The 20,466-nt window shown below is 38.1% G+C and overlaps 1 protein-coding gene across 6 annotated transcripts in view; it reads right to left on the bottom strand.

Annotated features, from left to right (window-relative positions):
* Window positions 1–4,134: 4,134 nt before the first annotated feature.
* SLC26A2 (solute carrier family 26 member 2) overlaps window positions 4,135–20,466 on the bottom strand; it is a 40,023-nt gene continuing 23,691 nt past the window's right edge. For 5 of the 6 annotated variants that reach the window (XM_072630691.1, XM_072630695.1, XM_072630692.1 and 2 more), the window contains 2 exons: window positions 15,094–15,748; window positions 4,135–12,244 (listed from right to left, as the gene is read on the bottom strand). In XM_072630691.1, coding sequence (XP_072486792.1) covers window positions 10,724–12,244; window positions 15,094–15,723 — 2,151 coding nt within the window. In that variant the 5' untranslated portion in view covers window positions 15,724–15,748 and the 3' untranslated portion in view covers window positions 4,135–10,723. Of the gene's footprint in view, window positions 12,245–15,093; window positions 15,749–17,892; window positions 17,971–20,466 lie in introns of all 6 variants that reach the window. The other variant, XM_072630694.1, reaches the window with a different exon arrangement.

The following is a 20,466-nucleotide window of genomic DNA, read 5'->3' as shown; positions in this document are numbered from 1 at the left end:
ATAGCAATTTTTGTCATTGATAGTGAACTGATTTGGAAATAAGGAAACTTGATAGAGCTGAATGGACATTTCTCCAGGTGGAGAATCATAAAAGGCAGAATTCCTGAAGGCATAATCTGGCCTACACTTATTTTACAGTGGCAGCTCCCACCCCCAACCATCTAGACTGCTGACCTGTGTAATATCTACAGGATGGTTCCGATGTTCTGGGATATTGGCATTTCACGAATATAATTCCAGAAAGAGGGCTAGAAACTCATGCATAAAAAGTAATGGTAGTGCAAGCAATTTGCTTTCCCCTGCTTGAACCAGGAAGCAAAATATTTTTGTTTTCCAGCCTCAACTTAAATGGGCAGTAAGCCCTCATACTAAGCCCTTGGAAAACAACCACAAGGTGGCATGAGTAGAAAGCAGATGGCTAGGATCACTAGCATCAAAAGCATTTATGGCAGATTTAGGAGTTGGAGAGGTGGGGAAAGATGGACCCAGCATGTGATAAAATCAGAAAAGACCTCAAAACGGAAAGTTCTGATTATTCCTAGCAGCTATTTCAAACATTTGCCTCTTAAACCTCCAACTCTTAACTGCCCTGTCCTCCTACCTCCACTTTACCAAAAAGATGAGAGTACAACTGTCAGAATCTTCAGCTGTGTACTTCCACATTTCTCTCATCTGTTTTCTCCAATGCTTCTTTTTTTGGAAAAAAATATTGGCTCTCTTTCCATGAAGGCTAACCTTTCCAATCAGTCTATCCATCATTACTTGATTCTTTCTCTCTGCCTGTTGAGCTTACTTGTCAGTGCCACTCCAAGTCTTAGCCCTAAATTTCTTCTCCTTCACTGTTTTAACTTGTAGAAATGTGCCTATACTGATTGACTACCTCCACTGCCTTCAACCTCCTATCTGGTTTTCTTTTCAGTTTATCGAATCTGCTGTTTCCAAGGTTTGAGAATTCTTAAATGCTGGTCTTTTTCCAGGCTACATCCTTTTTAACTTGAATATAACATTTGACACCATAACCCTCTTGATAATCTTATAATCAAAATCTAAGAAGGGAGAGCAGAAGCAATATAATCTAACCTGTAGCTGAACGTTTATTATCCTTTCTAATAGTATTACTGATGAGCGATCGTTACAAAGACTACCTACCTATCTACTTGATGGATTGATAGAAATCTCCCTGTTCTCTAAAGGAGTCCTTTACTATTTGGCACATTGCTCGTTGTTCTTCCAAAAACTGAGCCTAATTCTGTCTTCAATAACTTCTACCCTTTGAACTTTAAAGCCAAACAAAATTAATCTAATCCCTTTTCTATATGACAGCCTTTTATAGACTTGAAGACAGCTATCACTCCTGCCTTGTCCCATCCTTCCCCACCCCCCAGTCTTATTTTCTTTACCAGGTTTATAACTTCAGTTCTTCCATGACCCCTAAGTAAAAGGCCGGAAGGGAGTTGGTGGTGAGTACTGCCACACCCATGTGATTTCATGCAGGCCATTGTGTGCTATTCTTTTCTGCCATTTGAAATTTTTCTAGGCCTAGCTATAGTGTTAGCTCTTCTGTGAAGAATTCCCTGATCCCATCATCTGTTTCAGTTTTTCATAACACTTTGTGTAGACTAATTTGTTATCCTTACCACAAACTACCTTGTACTCTACCTTTGTTCCTCTGACTTATCCCACTTCATTGTAAGGTCCTTAAAAATTGACTATCTTTTTTTTCCCTGTCTTTTTAACTTCAGCATCTAGCACACAGGTCCCCAGCATATAGTGGGCACTTAATAAATGTTGGTTAAATTAAACTGAATATGGTCATTGTGCTTACAGATGAGGAGTTGACTTGGTACTGGGCTGTCTGGTTAAAGAGATTTTCCCCATCTTTCTAGAGGGAATTAAGTGAAAAGAAGTGTCAAAATTGACCCCCAGCTTTGTATGTCATCTCTAGCATTTGCAAAGAATAGACTCGTTCTCCAGAAATGCAGGAGCAACATCACATATTTCTCCATTTTACACCTGCTGCATATCTGTCACCACTTTGTAACTAACTGGGAAAAGAGAAGTTCCAGCCAGGGGAAGGGAACATATGGACCTCGTGGCCCACTTTCTAGGTTCTGGGGTGTGGCCTTTTGACTGAGTCCAAGTTTTACAGAATGAATACTTTTATTAAAGGGATTTGTTCTGGGAAGTTTAGATTCAGTCAAAGGACCCACACTTGAGGGCCTAGACGGCCACATGTGGCCTTGAAGCCAAAGGTTCCCCACCCATGCTAGACCCTGAATGTTCTACATGCCCCAGGCTCCTTATGGAAAGGCTTTATCTATGAATGTAAAAGGAGAAGAGGAAGCACATGGTACTTAGTAAGTTCCTATAACCTTAGCCCTCTGCTTAAAAAACATCACCACCAAGAAAGAAAAGTTTAAAATACTATTCGTAATTAAGAGGTTATGAGTAGATCTACATGGATACCAACTGTTACTGAAAGCAAAATTTAACATCATCCTCTCTTCCAATGGCATTCATTTCTTAGTTTCTTCATTCCAGAAGACAGATGAGGTTTTTTCCTGTTTCAAAGCCTTCTGCTTTAGTAAACATTTAGAATGCCACATAGAGTTGCTTGAATAATGGTAAAATGTATTCTACATTGTGACTATGAATTTATAGTTTCTGGGGGCAGCATACTTTATAGTGAAAAGTTGAAAGATTGAGACCTGAATACTTGTCTCTCTGATATACATTCTTGATATATTACAAGCTTCTAGAGAAAAAACAGCAGACATCATCTTTAAAGGTCTCTTATCTACCATCTCTTGATGGTAGTTGACTTCTAAGAAGTGAAATAATATTAATAAAAAGACTCAACTTTAATTCATACTGAAAAAAAACTACTTGGTTCCAAGTGTATTTTTAACGTACTTTCCAAATAACATGAACATTTCAATATGCAAAGATGAAAAAGGATTGTATTGTGAAACTTTGTACTTCTATTACATAGTTTTTAAAATGTAATTTTAAACTCAATATAGTAGTAACAAAACTATACTGCTTGTCTGTGTCATTTTCTGAACTGCCTTCTCTCTTTTTCCAAGTGTATTTCACAGTTTTAGGGAAAATATTCCCAAAAGGGAATGTTTTGCTGAATTTCATATTATACATTTTTGGGTCATATGTTTATGTGAAAACTGCTTCAAGTTGGAAATAAAATTTGTTGTCTCTGTATCTTGACAAGCAAAAGCCAGCGGACTACATTGAATCATCTTTCTACTAAGGAAGGCTTTCTATCTGAAACTTTATAGCTAGCAAAACAAATCTCATTGGCATATATAGATGTGAGAAAGAATAATCATTGAAACATAACTTATGAGCTATACAACATAATTTGGTTGACCTTGAATCTCTAACAAAGGAGTTTAATTCATGATGTTTAGGAAGTATCTTGTTATATATAAGGCACTTTCATCTTCACAGTCATCTTTCTGAAAGCTGGTATCTGTGTAGGATTATTGTAGTCTCTTTCACCCCTGCATGACCCTTCCTCCCACCCACCCCAATCCTGGGCATAGTGTTAGTATCAAGTTCTGATTTAGGCTTATATGTAAGATATCTGTGTACAAGTGTTAAATATTTTTTTGCTTTGTTCCAGAGTTTCAGAATTTAATGTTTTACTTTGCATTTTATGCAACTATTAAATGCTTGCTTTTCTCCTTAAAGATCTGTAGCAGAAGTTGTCAACAAAAGAATGTCTGTAAATAGGTCTTATCAAGTCATATCATCCCCTCAAAATACTCCCCTTTTCCCCCAACCTAAATTCCACTGAGTGCCAGTTCTTGGGTTTCATTTGATCGTTGTTCTTTGTCCTTCATTCTCCAAGAGGGCCATGATATCAGGGAGGTAATGCCATGACATGCAAGTGAATTGGATTTAAGTGAGGGAAGGCTTTGCAAAGTCACCAGCCTCATTTGATTCATATCATGGAAACACAGTGGCTGGGACTTCTTTTATTGTGATGCTAATCCATAAAATGTTGCAACATGTAAATTCACACACACACACACACACACACACACATACATACACATACATACACAATTGTTCTTGTCCATTAAAAAAAATGTAGTATTACCATATCAACCAAGATTTACCTAAGCAGTGATTTTTTTATTTTATCCTAATGCATCTGGGTGTGAGTTTTAGCCTTAAAAATATAATAAAATTTTATTTTCAAAATAAACAGACCAAAGGCAATATCAAAAGTAATAAGCGTATGCTAAAAAAAAAAAAACAACCCTCTAAAAATATAGTACTGAACTCTGCTTAATATAAGTATACACTTAAAATCACGAGCTAATATTGTATACAACGGAAATATTAAAAGCATTCCCACTAAAAACAAGAACAAGAATAAATCAAATACTTTCATTCCTCCTAGAAATATTAGCCACAGTAATAAGGCATAAAAAAAGGAAATATGCATTGTCAGTAAAGAAATATACTTGCAAGTGACATGATTACATACCTAGAAAACTAAAAACCTTCAACAAAAACTGTGAAATAATTACTTTAGCAAAAATCATTTGCATTTATATACCACCAACAAAAACAAAGGAGAGAAACTACAGAGAAATATCGTTGATTATAAAGACAAAAATATACCAAATGTTTAGGCACTAACCTGCTATATAAGAGACATAAAGACAACTTCAAAGTGATTTTGACAGAAACCAAAGAACTGAGTGGAGCAAATAGAGTTTAAAAATCATTAATTCCCAAATCAAATTATGCATTCAATACAATTAATCAAAATACCAATAGTTACTATTTTGATAGTTGATTGCTCAATAGAATTTACTTCATAAAACTGATGTGATAACATGAATATCAAGTACTATGCAAAATGGATGAAGGGCCAGCATATTTTAAAATACGCATTGTATATATGAGGCAGCTTTCCATAATGAATAGCGAGCCAATCTTAGGAAGATCTGGGTTCAAGTTTCACTTCTGACTCACACTGACTTTGTGACCCTCAGGTAAGTCACTTAACCTTTAATACCTCAAGCAACTCTAAGACTGTTGTTGTTTTTTCAGTCATGTTAGACTTCATGACCCCACTTGAGGTTTTCTTAGCAAAGATACTGGAGTGGTTTACCGTCTCCTCCACCTCATTTTACAGATGAGGAAACTAAGGCAAACAGGGTTAAGTGACTTGACCAGGGTCACACAGCTAGTGTCTGAGATCAGATTTGAACTAAGGAAGATGAGTCTTCCTGACTCCAGTCTGGAACTCTATCTACTGTGCCACCTAGCTGCCCCAATGAAATTATAGGTTTAGTTTAAAAAAAAAATCCAGTATTTACAAAAATTGGCACTGGAAATAAAAATATGTGTGCATGCATCACACGTGTGCACAGACACTCGGAGTGGAAGAGAACCCAGAAATGCAATCTAATGTACAAGAGTTAGTGTGTGGGAAATCTATTAAAAAACAGTAGGGATGGAAGCATCATTCAGTAAAAACTGTAGGGAAAACTAGATAAATGGTGGAAAATGAGTTTTAGATCCATGCCTCACATCTTGCATCCAGTTAAGTTTATGGTAGTATAATCAATGTTGAGCACTAAAAAGAAGTTTCCATATTCCAACAGTATAGCAAGTTTATCAGATCTGTAGATATCATAAAGCTGATGTCTAGATAACATAATTGGGATCCAAACAGATTAAAGGCTAGAATGGATTGACAAGATGAAATTTAACAGGAATAAAAAGCCCTGGGGGGGAAGAGGGTGTGTGTGGTAATGTGCAAGGATAGGATGAGAAGACCTAAAAGCAGTTCAAGTGGAAAGAGTAGGAATTTTAGTAGACTTTAAGACTTTACTAGTCAACAGTGCATTGCTTTCTAAAGCAATGGTGATATTAAACTTCATTTAGTGTTATCCCAGATGACAGTAATGACTCTCCTTCCTTTGAAATGTCATAACCAGTCACGTTCAGCATTGATTCAATGCTTCCTATTTTCTCAGCACTGTGCTAAGTAATCCCCAGGGATACAAAGGAAGGCAAAAACTGACCCTTCGATCAGGGAGCTCACATTCTAACAGGGGAGAGAACATGCAAACAACTACATACATAGGGTAAAAGTAGAGTAAATGGAAGGTAACCTCAGAAAGCAGTAGCATTCAGTAGGGACCAGAGAAAACTTCTCTCAGAAGGTAGGATTTTAGCTGAGACGAGGGAAGCCAGGAAGACTAGGAGATGAAGATGAGGAGAATGTTCCAGATGTGGAGGACGGCCAGTGAGAATTGACTTGGAAGCTGGAGTGTCTTGTGCAGAGAACAGCAAGCAGTCTGGTGTGACTGAGTTGTAGAGTATATAGTGTAAGGTTTAAGACTGAAATGAGAGGAAGGAGCTAGGTTGTGAAGGGTTTTAAAAGCTGAGCAGATGATTTTATATCTGACTCTGAAAAGTAACAGGAAGCCACTAAAGTTTATTGAATAGGAGGGTGACATGGTCACAGAGCTGTGTTTGAAGTAGGATTTGAAACTAGATTTCCGTAATTTACTTTTTTTCTTTTTTGTTTCCTTGCTCTTATACCATAGAAAACTCTTCCCTGTAGAAGCTTATTCTGCCCCTGGACTTCACACACTAGAAGTACCCTCCCCCTCAGAGCTTTCCCTCTGATTATGGTTTCTCCCAGAATCTCCATTTTAAGAAGGGTGGCCTCTCCAGGCTATCCTCCAGACTCTTATGATTTTCTTTACCACACTGGATATCTTCCTCTCTTACCCCATCCCTATACATTACTTTTATGTTTTGAATATCAATACCTTGAGAGCAGAGACTGCTTTTCTTTCTGCTAGCATTTGTACTTCAGGGACTTAGCACAGTGCCTGGCATATAGTTAAGTGCTGGATAACTGTTGACTGACTAGACATGCTGCTATACATGCATAAATATGCATCAAGCTCTACTGTCCTGGGTTTGTGGTAATAAGAAATCAGCTTGAGTTCTTTGTAACCATTATCTACTCTCAGTTCCACCTCCAATTAGATAGCATGGGATCAGTGGGAGTCACCCTTTACTTGGGTTTGAGGGGCACAAGGGCTAAGAGTTTATTTTCTTTATGTTAAATTAGAAGGTTAAACATTAGCAACAACTAACAATGCAAACTAAAATTGTATCACAACACATAGTGGGTTTACTATATTCTGAACAATAATATTTAAACATATTTCAATAAATTTGAGAATTCATTGAAACATCAACTTCTATGAAATCTTTGCTGATAAATGGGGCTATGTACCAGATTACTTACCAATTGCCACTCTCCATAAGTGAGGGAGCTGCCACATTGGGAATTCCCTGTACTGATGAAATCACAGGGCTGGGCTGATTTTGATAAATTGTCCTAAACTTGTAAAGGAGAAATTAACTAACTTGATTGTTTTTTCCCTTTGAAGGATGCATAAATTCAAATGCATGAGAACTGAATGGGACAAAGGAACCATGAGTTAATATGTGCTAATGACTGTTATATCTTTCAAACACCTTTGTCTCATTGACTCTACTTAACTCATATAGCTCTTTAAGAAATGTAAGATCCAAGCTCACTTTTTATCGTGACTGACACAAAAAGGACTCAATAAATACACTTAAATTCATTCATTAGATCATAAATCCATTTTATAATCCCAGGATACACAGTATCCGATTATATTTATGGTGCTACAAGTATAAGCAACTAAGTACAATATTACAATCTTAACAGCCATTAAGATGTGGTTAAATTTTAAAATCTAGGACCCCATAAACTTGCATTAAGAGCTGAGTTAAAAATACATTTTTGCCATTTTTCCCTGATTAAAAAGGACTTGTTACAGTGTGTTCTTTCTAGACCACCCACTTCAGGATCCTTACTGCATTCATGCCCATCAGAGGAATAATTTAGTTAAGACATGCTTTTCTTCCTTTGCCATTTACATTTTTTTATTTCCTCACTAGTAACAAAATAAGTGTTCAAACGTTTTGCTACTCATAGTCCACACTTCTTATGGAAAAATGACTGAGTACAGTCTAAGGAAAGTCATAGAGAAAAGCTATGAGAAGAAAAACACCCTTTTCTAGGTTAATAACATTCTGAAAACTGTTATCGTTCAGTTTGTTAAATCAAGATATTTAAAAAGATAACTATTAAAATTCGGTGTACTGTTTAATTAAGTCATGATGTGGACCTGAACCACTGACATTCAATTTTTTTAAAAAAAAATTGAAATTTAACCTGTAATATTGGGAAAAACACTAGAGATAGTAACCAGGAAACAGATATTTTTCCCCCTTCAGTGAAGTCATACCAATCCATTACATTAAGGTAATTTGAGACATTTTCTAATTACTTCCCCAAAACTCCATTGGAAAAACTACCGAATCTTTTCTTTTTTAAGTGTGCTTTTAAAATACATCATCCCACTCTTTGTAAGGAAGTATTTGGCCTTTGCACACACAAAAAAATGGAACCAACCAAACGTGCTCCCTCTAGGTTCATCTGTTTAAGAAGTAACTATATTGGAAGGTTTCACTCTCATAAAGAAAACGGGCTATTCCTGAAATGTAGAATCTTCTATTTACCCAGCAAAAGTGGGTCAAACACAGAGCTACACATTTTTTTAAAAAGGCTCTTGCCTTCAAAAGGGAATAAATCCTCAATTTATATCTTTTAATCTTGGTAACAAAACTAACATAATGTTGTTTAATATAGTGCCGTAACCACATTTAAGAGATCTTCCCAATAAAGAGCAATTGTGGTCGTCATGAATTTATGAGGTTCCCACAGGGTAGATGCAAGTTCCCACAAAGCACTGTATTAGTTCATGCCCAAATACTTATAAATTCATTAGTGACATCATTAAGGGACTGCATATTTTTTCCCCAAAGCATACAACACAGTTAGCTATATGGTAGTTACTACTTGAAAGTATGACTTTTATCAAAGAAAGATACCTGTATGGCTCTTTTGCTTAAATACTATGAAAATTAATTCCAAAGAAGACCCAGCAAACATTCCCTTCTGCAAACTAATCTTACTTACTCACTAAAAGCCAACTTAAGGTGACAAACCAAAACATTAAGGCTGTCTTCATTTAACACACTGAAGGGTAATTTTCAGAAGAATACTAACATTATAGAAATGTTTAAAACTAAAACTTCAGGGTATATTTTTTTTTCCCTCAAAGCCTGAATCAGCATCACACCGTAGAAGGGTGGGGAGGGATGGGGAGAGAAATGAGCACCACATGTGACAGGCACTTAAATACTTGTTGGAATGGACTCAGGATTGTACCCTGTGGTCTAGACTTTTTTTTAAAGCTGTGTTACCAGATAACTAGAGGAAGATCATAGGATTTAGGACCAGAAGGGATCTTAGAGGTCTTGTAGGCTAACAGAGGCGAACATTCAGGCCCAGAAAGGTCTAGTGACTTGGCCTGCAGTTAGTAGTAGTAGGCAGGACAACTGAGACACAAACCCAGCTCTAACTCTAAATCTTGTGCTTCTCCCACAATATCATCCTCATCTGAAGAGATTCCTTGGAATCTAAAGTAGACAAAAAATTGTGAAAAAATATTCAGTGGTGATGAATTCCTAGGAATAAGCATGGATGACATGCCCACAAAAAAGAAGAGGTAGAAAATAGATTCCCTCACATCATTCTTGCTGATTTTGAAGACCCATATACTTAATCTAAACAAATAAGAAATCATCAAATCATACCACACACTAGGTTGTGTCTATATTTAGCCAGGCTCTTTGGATGCACTGGTTTTCCAAAAATGCCTTGTGTTAACCTAAGTTCCTGTGATATGTTAGCCCTAAATGAAAATTATTTCATTTAGTGGGAGGCATTTTCCTCCCAAGATGTATTTCCCAGAGTCCTGATCAAGATACAACCTCCTGAGAATCCCCACCTAAAAAAAGAGTGCTACTACTTTTTCAAAATTCTAGAGGTCATACCACTAAGGTTCTGGGGAGGTAGATAGAAAAGCAAGGCACAAGAAAAAGAACCAGTCCTAGGAAACCCTGGAAATCCCCAAACCCCTCAGCTCTTTGGTAGGAAGGAAAAATATAGACCTATGTAAAAGCAACTGTTGTATAAACCCCCCCCCCCACCATGTTTTTCCATTACCACAAAGTTCTGCTATAAATTTCAAGGTCATTACCCATAAGGTCAAAGAATTTTAAAGCTGAAGAGACCTCACAGGTCATCTGGTCCACCACCACTCCCCCATGCAAATGAGTAAACTGAGGCTCACAGAGTTTATGACTTGTCCAAGTTCACATAAATTGGTTGGCAGTAGTGGAACTGGAGCCCAGGTCTCTTGATACCTGTCAGTTCTTTCTACTATACAACACTGTCCTTTCTGGTATTTTTTTTAATTCCCCCTGGTGTAGCACCCTTGTTTTCAAAATAGGAAAAGTCCAAATATATTTAACCATTTAAACCAAAAAACTACTTCATAAGTATATCCCAAATGTTTTTATACTTTCATCTGCACCAAATGGGAGTAATTATTATTTTCCCCTAATTTTAGCTAATTACAAGCCCTGATATACCTGTGTGCCTCTCTCCTGTCATATATGAGAATCTCACTGACTTTATACAGTAATAGGAAATAATGTACACAGGAGAGAGAAAACCTGTTGCCTTTTCTCCCTCCAGCCCACTTTTCCCCAGTAATCAGTCAATAGAAGTGCTTAAGCCATTGGAAGCACCCAATGCTTTCTGTTTTTGCGAGTCCAGGGCAAAACATAATGCTTGGTGAATGCTGTAGAAGAAAAGGGTTTCTTCTTCCTTTGTGCAGTAATCTCCACGGTACAGAGAACTCCTCACAGAGGGATTGCATTGAGCCAGTAGAACCTGGATACCGATGTCTGCATAATCTTTGCGAACTTCCTTGAGTGTCTGGATTCCTGCTGTGTCTAAAAATTGCAAGGCACTGCAGTCAATCACTATGGTATGGAGCTCTGAGGGTTCGTAAGAGAGGTTCATGGAAACTTCATCTTGACAGCCACTGAAAGTCACCATTTTCTCTTTGAGTTTTTGCTTTGCTGCCTTCTTCCGTGCTGCCTTCACTAAGAGCGGGCTGACAGTCTTCTTATACAAGGCAGATTTAAAAGATTCTTTGTTGATGTAATAGAGGGGAGCTACAAAACGGAAAATCTTAATTCCTGCTTCCGTCTGAAGGTTCCTGTAGGCAGACATGGATTCATAGATTTCAGACTCTTCCACGTTGCCAAGTATAGAAATATCTGGCTTCTGAGTACGAAGGATGACACAAAACATAGAAAAGCAGACCCCAATAAGCAGACCAATTTCAGTACTTATCAGTGCAGAGGACAGCATAGTAACAAACCAAATAACTGTATCTATTTTGCTCAGCCTCCACATCTTGGGCAGATCACCAAACTTTCGAAGAGCTCCCCGAAGATTTACAATGGTTATCACTCCAAGGACACATTTTTGGAGAGAGTAGAATAAAGGTGCTATTACAAGGAGGACCAGTAAAAGAACCAATGCTGTTATCACACTAGAAACTTGAGTCTGACAGCCTGTCGACTCTTTGACTAAGGTCTTGGCAAGAGCTGCACTGGTTGTGAAGCAGTGAAAGAACGCAGGAATGATATTACAAAAACCAATGGCATACATTTCCTGATTGGCCTTGACTATGTAGCCATGCTTCTTGGCAAACATCTCTGACAGGGACACAGTGATAGCAAAACCAATGATAGAAATAGCTATGGCATCAACTGCCACATTAGGAATCAAGTTCCAATCTGGTGCTTTGGGGGGCAGGAACCCAGTAGGAATGTGTCCAGCTACACTGGAGCCATAATTCTCATTCAGTTTTCCAAAATGAGATGCCAGTGTAGCTGCCACAACTACTACCAATTCAGTGGGAATTGGTGCCTTAAGCTTGGATTTGAAGTGTTCGTTGAGTTCTTTGGTTGGCACAAGGACAAGAAGGCACAGAAGGCTAGTAATGAGGTCGCAGAGATTGGTCTTATGAATGTTTTTGAAGATGTATATCCAGGTAGTGATGAAAGAGCCCACACCACTACTTCGAGGGATGTTTAGTCCTAGAAGATATTTGGCCTGAGAAGTAAGGATAGTAAAGGAGGTACCAGTGACAAATCCACTCAGCAAGGCATCAGATAGATAGACGGAGACAAAGCCCACTTGAAATAGGCCCATCGCAATCTGAAAGGAATCACATAAAAGGTTAAAATGTGTAAACCTTTCTCAAATGGAAAGAAATGCTTGTAAATATTATAATTCTGCCTTCTCTTCTGTCATTTGTCTAGATATCCTTCTTCAGTACTTGAGGATTTATAGTTTTGTTGATAGGGGAACTTCCTTCACAGCAGAGATTGCAACTTAGTAAATTGTCCTTGAAAGTTAAGGAAAAAAGGAAAAAAAATCAGCTGTCATCTACCTGTTAATGAATTTTTCTGAACTTAAGCTAGGCTCCCAAAGACAGAAAATAGGCCACTGCAGGACCTGGACTAGAAACTTTTCTAGCCTTGATATGACCTGGCAGAGTCTGTATTTTTCTGCTGGAACAGTTTATGAAACACAGGGTATCAGCACAGAATTTAAACAGAAGTCCTACTAATTTTCAAAATTAATTGGGCTTTGTCACTTCTGAAGTTTTCTTATTTTTATTCTTTCTTTTTTCTCTCCTTATAACTTTGTTCTCTTCATAGAGATAACCCTGTTGAGATGGACACCAAGGGAAGGCAGAAACAGACCATGGGACTTGCCACCCCCACCCCCACCCCCCACCTTTGGTTCTTTCCCAGCACCAAACAAAACAAGTTACTTATACTATCCTTTATAACTCACATTTATACAACTGGCTTTTTTTTTTAGCTTCTTAAGTGTTTTACTCACATTACTTTATGAGAAAATGGTGCAAGTATTACTACTCCCATTTTACAGATAAGGAAACTGAAGCTCAGTGAGTAGAAATGGCTTGATCACAATCACAGGGAAATGGGGGGAAATAAAAATTTATATAGTGTCTACTATGTGCTAGGCACTGTGCTAAGTGCTTTGTAAATATTATCTCACTTGATCCTCACAACAGCCTTGTGAGGTGGGTGCTGTTATTTTACAGCTTAGGAAACTGAGGAACACAGAAGTTAAGTGACTTGCCCAGGGTTACACAGCTAAGAAGCGTCTGGGTCAGATATGAACTCAGGTCTTCCTGATTCCAGCTCTAGTGCTCTCTCCACTGAGCTAGGAGGGCTAGTAAAAATAGTAAAGCTAGAATTCAAACTAGGTCTTTTCAATTCTAAATCTACTCTTCATTTCATTATACTGTCTCTCCTCTAACATCTCCAAATACTTGAGAGAAAAATCAAGATTTAGAGAATCCTTGCTATAAACTAACAAGGACATTATGATAATCAGGGGACTTCAAGAGAACCCTAAGAAATCAAGAAAAAAAATCCTTTTTGAGACAGCCAGGTGGTACACCAGCCATGGAATCAGGAGGTCCTGAGTTCAAATAGAACCTCATACATTTGCTAGCTGTGCAATACTGGGCAAGTCACTTAACCCCAATTGCCTTCCTTGCCAAAAAAAATTCCTCTTCTAATTCCCATCTAATTCCTTTGTTCTCAGATGGTTTCTTTGCCAGATGTCATCTACAAAGGTTAATCTACATTAATATAAATGCCAGTTTAAAATTAAATTTTGAATTGAAATTAACTTTTTAAAATTAGAAATCCATCTTAAGTTAAAATTTTAAGCCATCATTGTTCATGTGTAATAATCAAGTATTGTTAACAAAAGAAAATCAGTGATTTTTCAACCAGTATTGGAAGAGGATCTTGTGGGAAAATTATAATTATGCCTAACACATATACAATAAATTAATATAATGTGGCCTAAAAAACTCCCCATTTTAGTCTTTAAATAATTAAAAGGGAATCATGTGGAAGAGACATTCAAAATATTCTGTTTGGCTTCAGGGGGCAAAGGGAGGACCAACAGAAATACAGATTTTGGTACAATATAAAGAAAAGCTCAAAAGCAGCATGGGCTATCTTAAGGAAAGTGAATCCTCTGTCACTAGACTTTCCAAAGTTTGGACAATCACCTATCAGGGATTTTGTGGAGGGGATTAAAGATTCTGGTAAAGATTGGACTTTATCCCTGGTATCCCTTAAAACTATAAGATTTTATGATCCCATGAAGTGGAATTAAATGAGCTTTATGAGATCTTAGCATTTAAAGCTGGAAGAGACCTAAAAAAAATATAGTCCAACTGCCTCATTTTCCAAATGAGGAAAAGTAAGGAGTAAAGAGGGAAAGTAACATGCCAGTTAAATTGCAGAGATGTGATCTAAACACTGGTGTGCTAAATCATATTCTAAATCAAGTGACTTTTCTCACATTGTCACCTATGACATGTACTTTTAAAACGTGGTTTAAATGGGGTAGGGGTGAGGGGGAGGAAATTCAAGAAGTGTGATAACTGGTACTTTGGTGGGTATGTGATTTTGTTGGTGATGGCCCTCCCTTCAGCAGTACAAAAACTGCTAACCTCACACCTTTCATATGCAATTCCTGTCCATGTTTTCCCATAAATCCATCATATTGAATTTATCCAACATGCTGGAGGCCTTCTTCTTGTTCTTTTAATAATATCTCAGAGAAATACTGCACCATTTAAGCTTACCAACATGAGTGGCCCCACCACCTTTTCAAGTCTATACACTTATAGTGTTTTTTGTGCACCAAAATCATCAGTGGTAATATGCCTATTTACACACCCACTAAAACTTTCCACTTCAGGAACAATGATTTCTCCTATCTGCAAAGCTTTTGATACATCAGCATCTCCTCAAGATGATTAATTAGAGACCACAAGAGGGCTATGACAATGAACAATAAGTTAGATTCTGGCAAACACAAACCCATAAAGCAAAGGATTTTTTCAAATGACAGTAGCTTCATTTGTATAATGCTCTACAATTACAAAGAGTTTTCTAGACATAACGACTCACAGTAAAGAACCTGTTTGTTCTTCCACTTCTTACCTGATAAACTCCAGCTATGAAAGTTACCGTTGAGCCAACAGTAATTGCATAGCAGCTTCTATCACAGATTTGTCCTGAGGTCTGGTTCACAGCTGAAGCAATGACACTTTCATTTATGTGATTAAAAAGGCCAGGTTTAGCTGTATGTTCCATTCCATAGCCAGCTTTGTGTACCTCCCGTTCCACCACTTCACCAATCATGAGGCACAACACTCCAAAAATACCCACAGAGATGTGTCTGGATGTCCCAAATAAGAAATAAATTATTCCAGCAAAAAAAGAAGTGTACAGACCATAAACTGGCTCTTGGCCTGCCAGAAGAGAATATGCAATAGACTGTGGGACTAACAAGATGCCTACAATCAAACCAGACATTATATCTCCAAGGAGGTTTTTTTTCAGGTCATACTTAGGGAGCCACTGCAAGACTGGCATGAACCCCAAAATCCAGTTTTTGGCTTTGGCTGGGCTACAGCAGCAATTCTTCTTTACCTTTTTGACCATACATTCTTTAAAGTCAATTTTCTTTTTCTCCTGAGGCTCCAGAAGAATTCTACAGTAATGACGGTCGTCACCTTTAGCAAGGTCACTGGATGAGCTCACATAGTGATCTTCTTCTTTGTCTGACATTTCTGGAGATGAGTCCTTCTGGTTCCTAATACAAAAGGAATGGTAATATTAACCAAGAAAGCATTTATGCACAATTAAGTATTTCAATTCAATAGACCTTCACTAAGCACTTACTATGTGCAAAGCACTAAGTCAGGTACTGGACCTACAAAGACAAAAGCAAGACAGTCTCTACAGTCTGTTGGGGAGACAGGACACATGCACAAAAAGGAACTGAACAATACCGTGACCAAAAATAATCCCAAAAAAAGATTGGTGAACATCTCCCAAATGATTGCTAGAAGTAGAACAGAATGTGCATTTCCAGACATGACCACAACCTAAAATTTTGTTTAACTATGTTTTTCTTACAAGAGAAAGTTTTTATTTGGGGGTAGGGTAGAGTAGTCATACTGATTGGAAAGGGGGGAAGATGGAAAAAAAGAACACTAAGAAACATTTTTAAAGTGTATAGGAAAGAGAGTGGGGTTCATACATTAATAGGATATACTGGATATGGAATAAGTTATTGCTGTATAAAATTTAATGTATAGTAAAATATTAAAGGTGGATGTGATGAATTTGTGGTTTCATGTACAAGTTCCATTTTCTAGCCTTATTTATTTAAGTGTGGAATGTTCATGTTTGTGTCCACACCCTTTGACTCAGCAATACCACTACTAGATCTACACTGCCAAAAAAGAGTTGATTTGTATGAAAATGTTTATAGCAGCTCTTTTTGTATTGTCAAATAAACCTGAAACTAAGGGGTGTTTCCCAATTGAGGAATTGCTATGAAAACAATTATGGTTTATGGAAGTAATGGAATATGATTATGCTATTGGAAATGAAATGGCTAGTTTCACTGACACCTGGAAAGACTCATTTGGACTGAAGCAGAGTGAAATAAGCAGAACCAGTATTTATATAATAACAATAATATTATAAAAGAACTCTGATCAAGGCAATGAACAACCATGATTCTAGAAGGCTCATGATGAAAAATGATACCCACCTCTTGACAACTGCAGTCAATAAAAATTTATTATGTATTAGGTGCCTGCCATATGCAAGCTAATGGCAGTATTGATACAAAGAAAGGCAAAAGACTATCTGGACGGTTCCCGTCCAAATTCACAGTCTGATGTGGACACAGCATGCAGACAGCTGTGTTACAAACAAGCTATTTCAGGATAAATAGGAAATAATCAATAGAGGAAAAATACTAGAATTAAAAGGGATTGGGGAAAAGCTTCCTGTAGAAGGTGAGGTTTTAGCTGAACTTAGCCAGGGAAGCCAAGAGGAGGAGACGGGAAGAGAGAGTATTCCATACATGAGGGATAGCTAGTGATAACTCCAAGTTGGGAAATGGAATGTCTTGTTCAAGGAACATCAAAGAGACCAGTGTCCCTACATAAAGGAGTATGTTGGGGGGGGGGGGGTTTGTGGTGTAAGAAGACTGGAAATTTGAAGGGAGGGGTGCTAGGTTATAAAGGGCTTTGAATACCAAAGAATTTTATATTTGATCTTGGAGGTGACATGGAGTCACTGGAGTTTGTTAAGAAGAGGAATGACATGGTTGAACCTGTGCTTTAGGAAAATGGAGGGTTAGCACTTGGGGCATAGATTGAAACATCTATTTTCTGGATATGTCCAATGTAGGAATGAGTTTTGCCTGACTATGCATACTTGTATCAAAGGTTTTGTCTTTCTTTTTCAGTGGGGTGGGTAAGAGGCAGAAGAGAGAAAAACTATAATTTTTGTTAACTGAAAAAGATTTATTTAAAAGCAATGTCAAGTTTGTCAATGATTTTCTAGTTCACAATAATTACACACACAAACATATGCATACAGAAAGATTGGGAGATGGAAGAGAATGTTAATAACCAGAGAAGTCTTTCAGAAGAAGTGACATCTGAACTGTGCTTTGAAAGAAGATGTCATGAAAAGTTGGACATAACTGAAACGACTCAATAACAACAAGGATTCTGCAAGATGGAGGTGAGGAGGGAGAGCATTTCCAAGCATGGAATTGACCTATACAAAAGCAAGGAGAGGGAGCGGTAGGATATTATTGTATACAGAGAATAGTAAATAGGCCAGTTCAACAGAAACAATAGTAAATCAATCTGAAAAGATAGATTTGAGCCAAATAATGAATGAATAAAAATACATTTATTAAGAACTTACTATGTATCAAGAACTGTTCTAAGCAGTAAGAATATCAACGAAAAAGCAAGAGAGTCCTCTTCTCAAGGTGCTCACACTCTAATTGGAAGAAACAACACATAAACGAGTTCAGCTGCTGGGTAGATAGAGATGTCCAAGAGTTCTAAGGGTATATCAGACGGCAAGGCCTAAGGACCTTTAGGTTACATTACTACTAGAGGACTGCAGAGAGTAGAGACCGAGCAGATGGTAAGGAAAATTGTGGACTATTAATAACTGCCCCTGGTGAGAAGGGGTCTCCCTGCTAGATGAGTTCTGGTCCAGCCCTGAGTCAAGGGAAGGGAGAAAATGGGCAGGTCTTCCAGCTCCCCAATGGACTAAAATGCCAGAGTTGAGTTCATGTTTTATTCTAAAGGCAGTAAGCTCTAGAATAACTCCCATTAAAGCTTTTTTAGTGGGACAGTGGTATGGTCAGATCCATACTTTAGAGATAGCAATTTGGCAGCTGTGTGTCAGATAAACTGGAGAAGGGAAAAACTAGAATCTGGGAGGCCAATTAGGAGACTATTTCAATAGTCAAAGTAAGTATAATGGCTTGAATGAAGGTGGTGGTTGTGTTGGGTGAAGAGATGAGGGAAGATGTAAGAGATATTATGAAAGTAGAATTAACAAACTTGGCAATTGCTGATATGGAAAGAGGGAGAATTTCTCATCTTAATCCTCATGAAGACTGTAAGGAAAATGGGTAAATTTTATAGAAAATACTCCTATTTTTCCTGGTCATCATAAGAAATCAGAACAGGCCCCTTCCCTTGGCTCAGAACTGTCCCAGAACCCATTCAACAGGAAGACCCACTGTCCCCATGGGTGTCCTTCCCCCTATACGTTCCCTCCTCACCTCCTTCCCCACACAGAACCCAAGAAAGGTGTCTTTCCTTCTCTCTCTAGCCCCCAGCCCATGGACCTTGACATGCCTTTGGTAAGATGGGAGAGCCAACTTTATCCCTTAATGGTATTACAAAGGACCACCAGCCCTTACCTGCTATTGCACCCCACCCCCCCTTAAAATAAAAAAATAAAGTTTTATTGATACTTTATTTTTCCCTGGCTAAAACTTCTCCCAGTATCTCTGCCCTCTCTGCCCCTTCCCCAGAGGGCCATCCCATACAATGAGTATTTTTTAAAAGACAAAAACCAGCAAAACTAAAAAGTATTACCAAAAATGTCCGAAAACATATGCAGTATACCACCATGGACATACCACCTCTGAAGAACTATACAGTAGCAGTGTCTTCTCATCTCTTTTTTGAGATCGTTCTTTTTGATTTTCCATTACTCACTTTGGATTACTTGGTGGTCGTTTCTTCCATTCACACTTTATAGTCATTGTGCACACTATCGTCTTAGCTCAGCTTACTTCATATCGGTCTTTTCATGCTTCTTTTCTTCATCATATTCATTATTTCTCACAGCATAGTGATATTCCATTTCATTCATGTATTACAATTTGGTTAGCCATTCTCCAGCATCTACTTTATTTCTAACTCTTTGGCATCACAAAAAGTGCTGCTTTAAATATTTTGGTGTATATGGCGGCTTTCTTCTTACCAGTGGCCTCCTTAGGCTACAAACCTAGTATTGAATGTCTGATTCAAAGGGTATGAACATTTTAGTCACTTCATTTGCATAATTCCAAATAGCTCTCCAAAATGGTCATACAGATTCACAACTCCACTAACAATCTATCTTCTCTCAAATCCTCCAACATGGCTAGTCCTGTCTTGTTGCTTCAAAGCCAAGATTTGCTGAACTGAGTTTGGATTGGGGTGAAGGGGTGGTCTTTGGAATGAGGAATTTTGAGATACACCAGGGCTGGACAGGGCTTCACATTGGGGTGAGGGCAGCAGAGAAGGCTCTGGATACCCAAAAGGAAATATAAGGGCAGAGAGCAAGGGACAGGGATATGGGGGCCAGTAAGTAGGACACCAAAGACACCATTCTACTTGGCAGTTTGCTTTGGACTCTGGTGGGTGTGCCATTGGCAAATCATCTGCCAGTAAGCATTTAACAAATCTTTTTATGAGTCACCCTGACCTCCCTTCCTGAGGTTCAGGGGTTCCCAGATCATAGCCTTCCAGCAGTTCTAACCTGATCTTCACTAGGCACAAAAGGAGGTTCCTGATATGTTGACTGCAGAGCAACCACCCTGAAAACTATAGGAGCAAAGGGACTTTTCCTCAGTCTTAGGTCAAGCCCAAGTAAACTGGAAAAAACAATAAAATAAATGAATGCAGCAGTTAGGTACAAAGCACATGTTAGCAATAATTTCGGGGGCCTTGTGTGTTCTCTTCTGTGTGCCTTTGGTGTTTCTCTTCCTTATCCCCTTTTTACAACCCTATTGTACCTGACTCTTAGAGGTTCATCTTAGGTCCCTGGAACTACCTGGCTACTTACTCTTCCCCCCCAGGCAATTCTCCTTCCCTTCCACCACCTTTTTCCTTTTACAATGGAAATTGTAATGATTTTCTAAAATTTGATCTCCTTGTTTATGCAAGGTCTCCTGCCCATCCAGAGCCAGGCTGGCAGGTGGGTAAG

Source organism: Notamacropus eugenii, chromosome 1 (genome assembly GCF_028372415.1).
Source record: "Notamacropus eugenii isolate mMacEug1 chromosome 1, mMacEug1.pri_v2, whole genome shotgun sequence".
NCBI classification, from domain to species: domain Eukaryota; kingdom Metazoa; phylum Chordata; class Mammalia; order Diprotodontia; family Macropodidae; genus Notamacropus; species Notamacropus eugenii.
The sequence above is the reverse complement of the archived record's forward strand: the minus strand, read 5'-3'. Positions and strand labels throughout refer to the sequence as shown.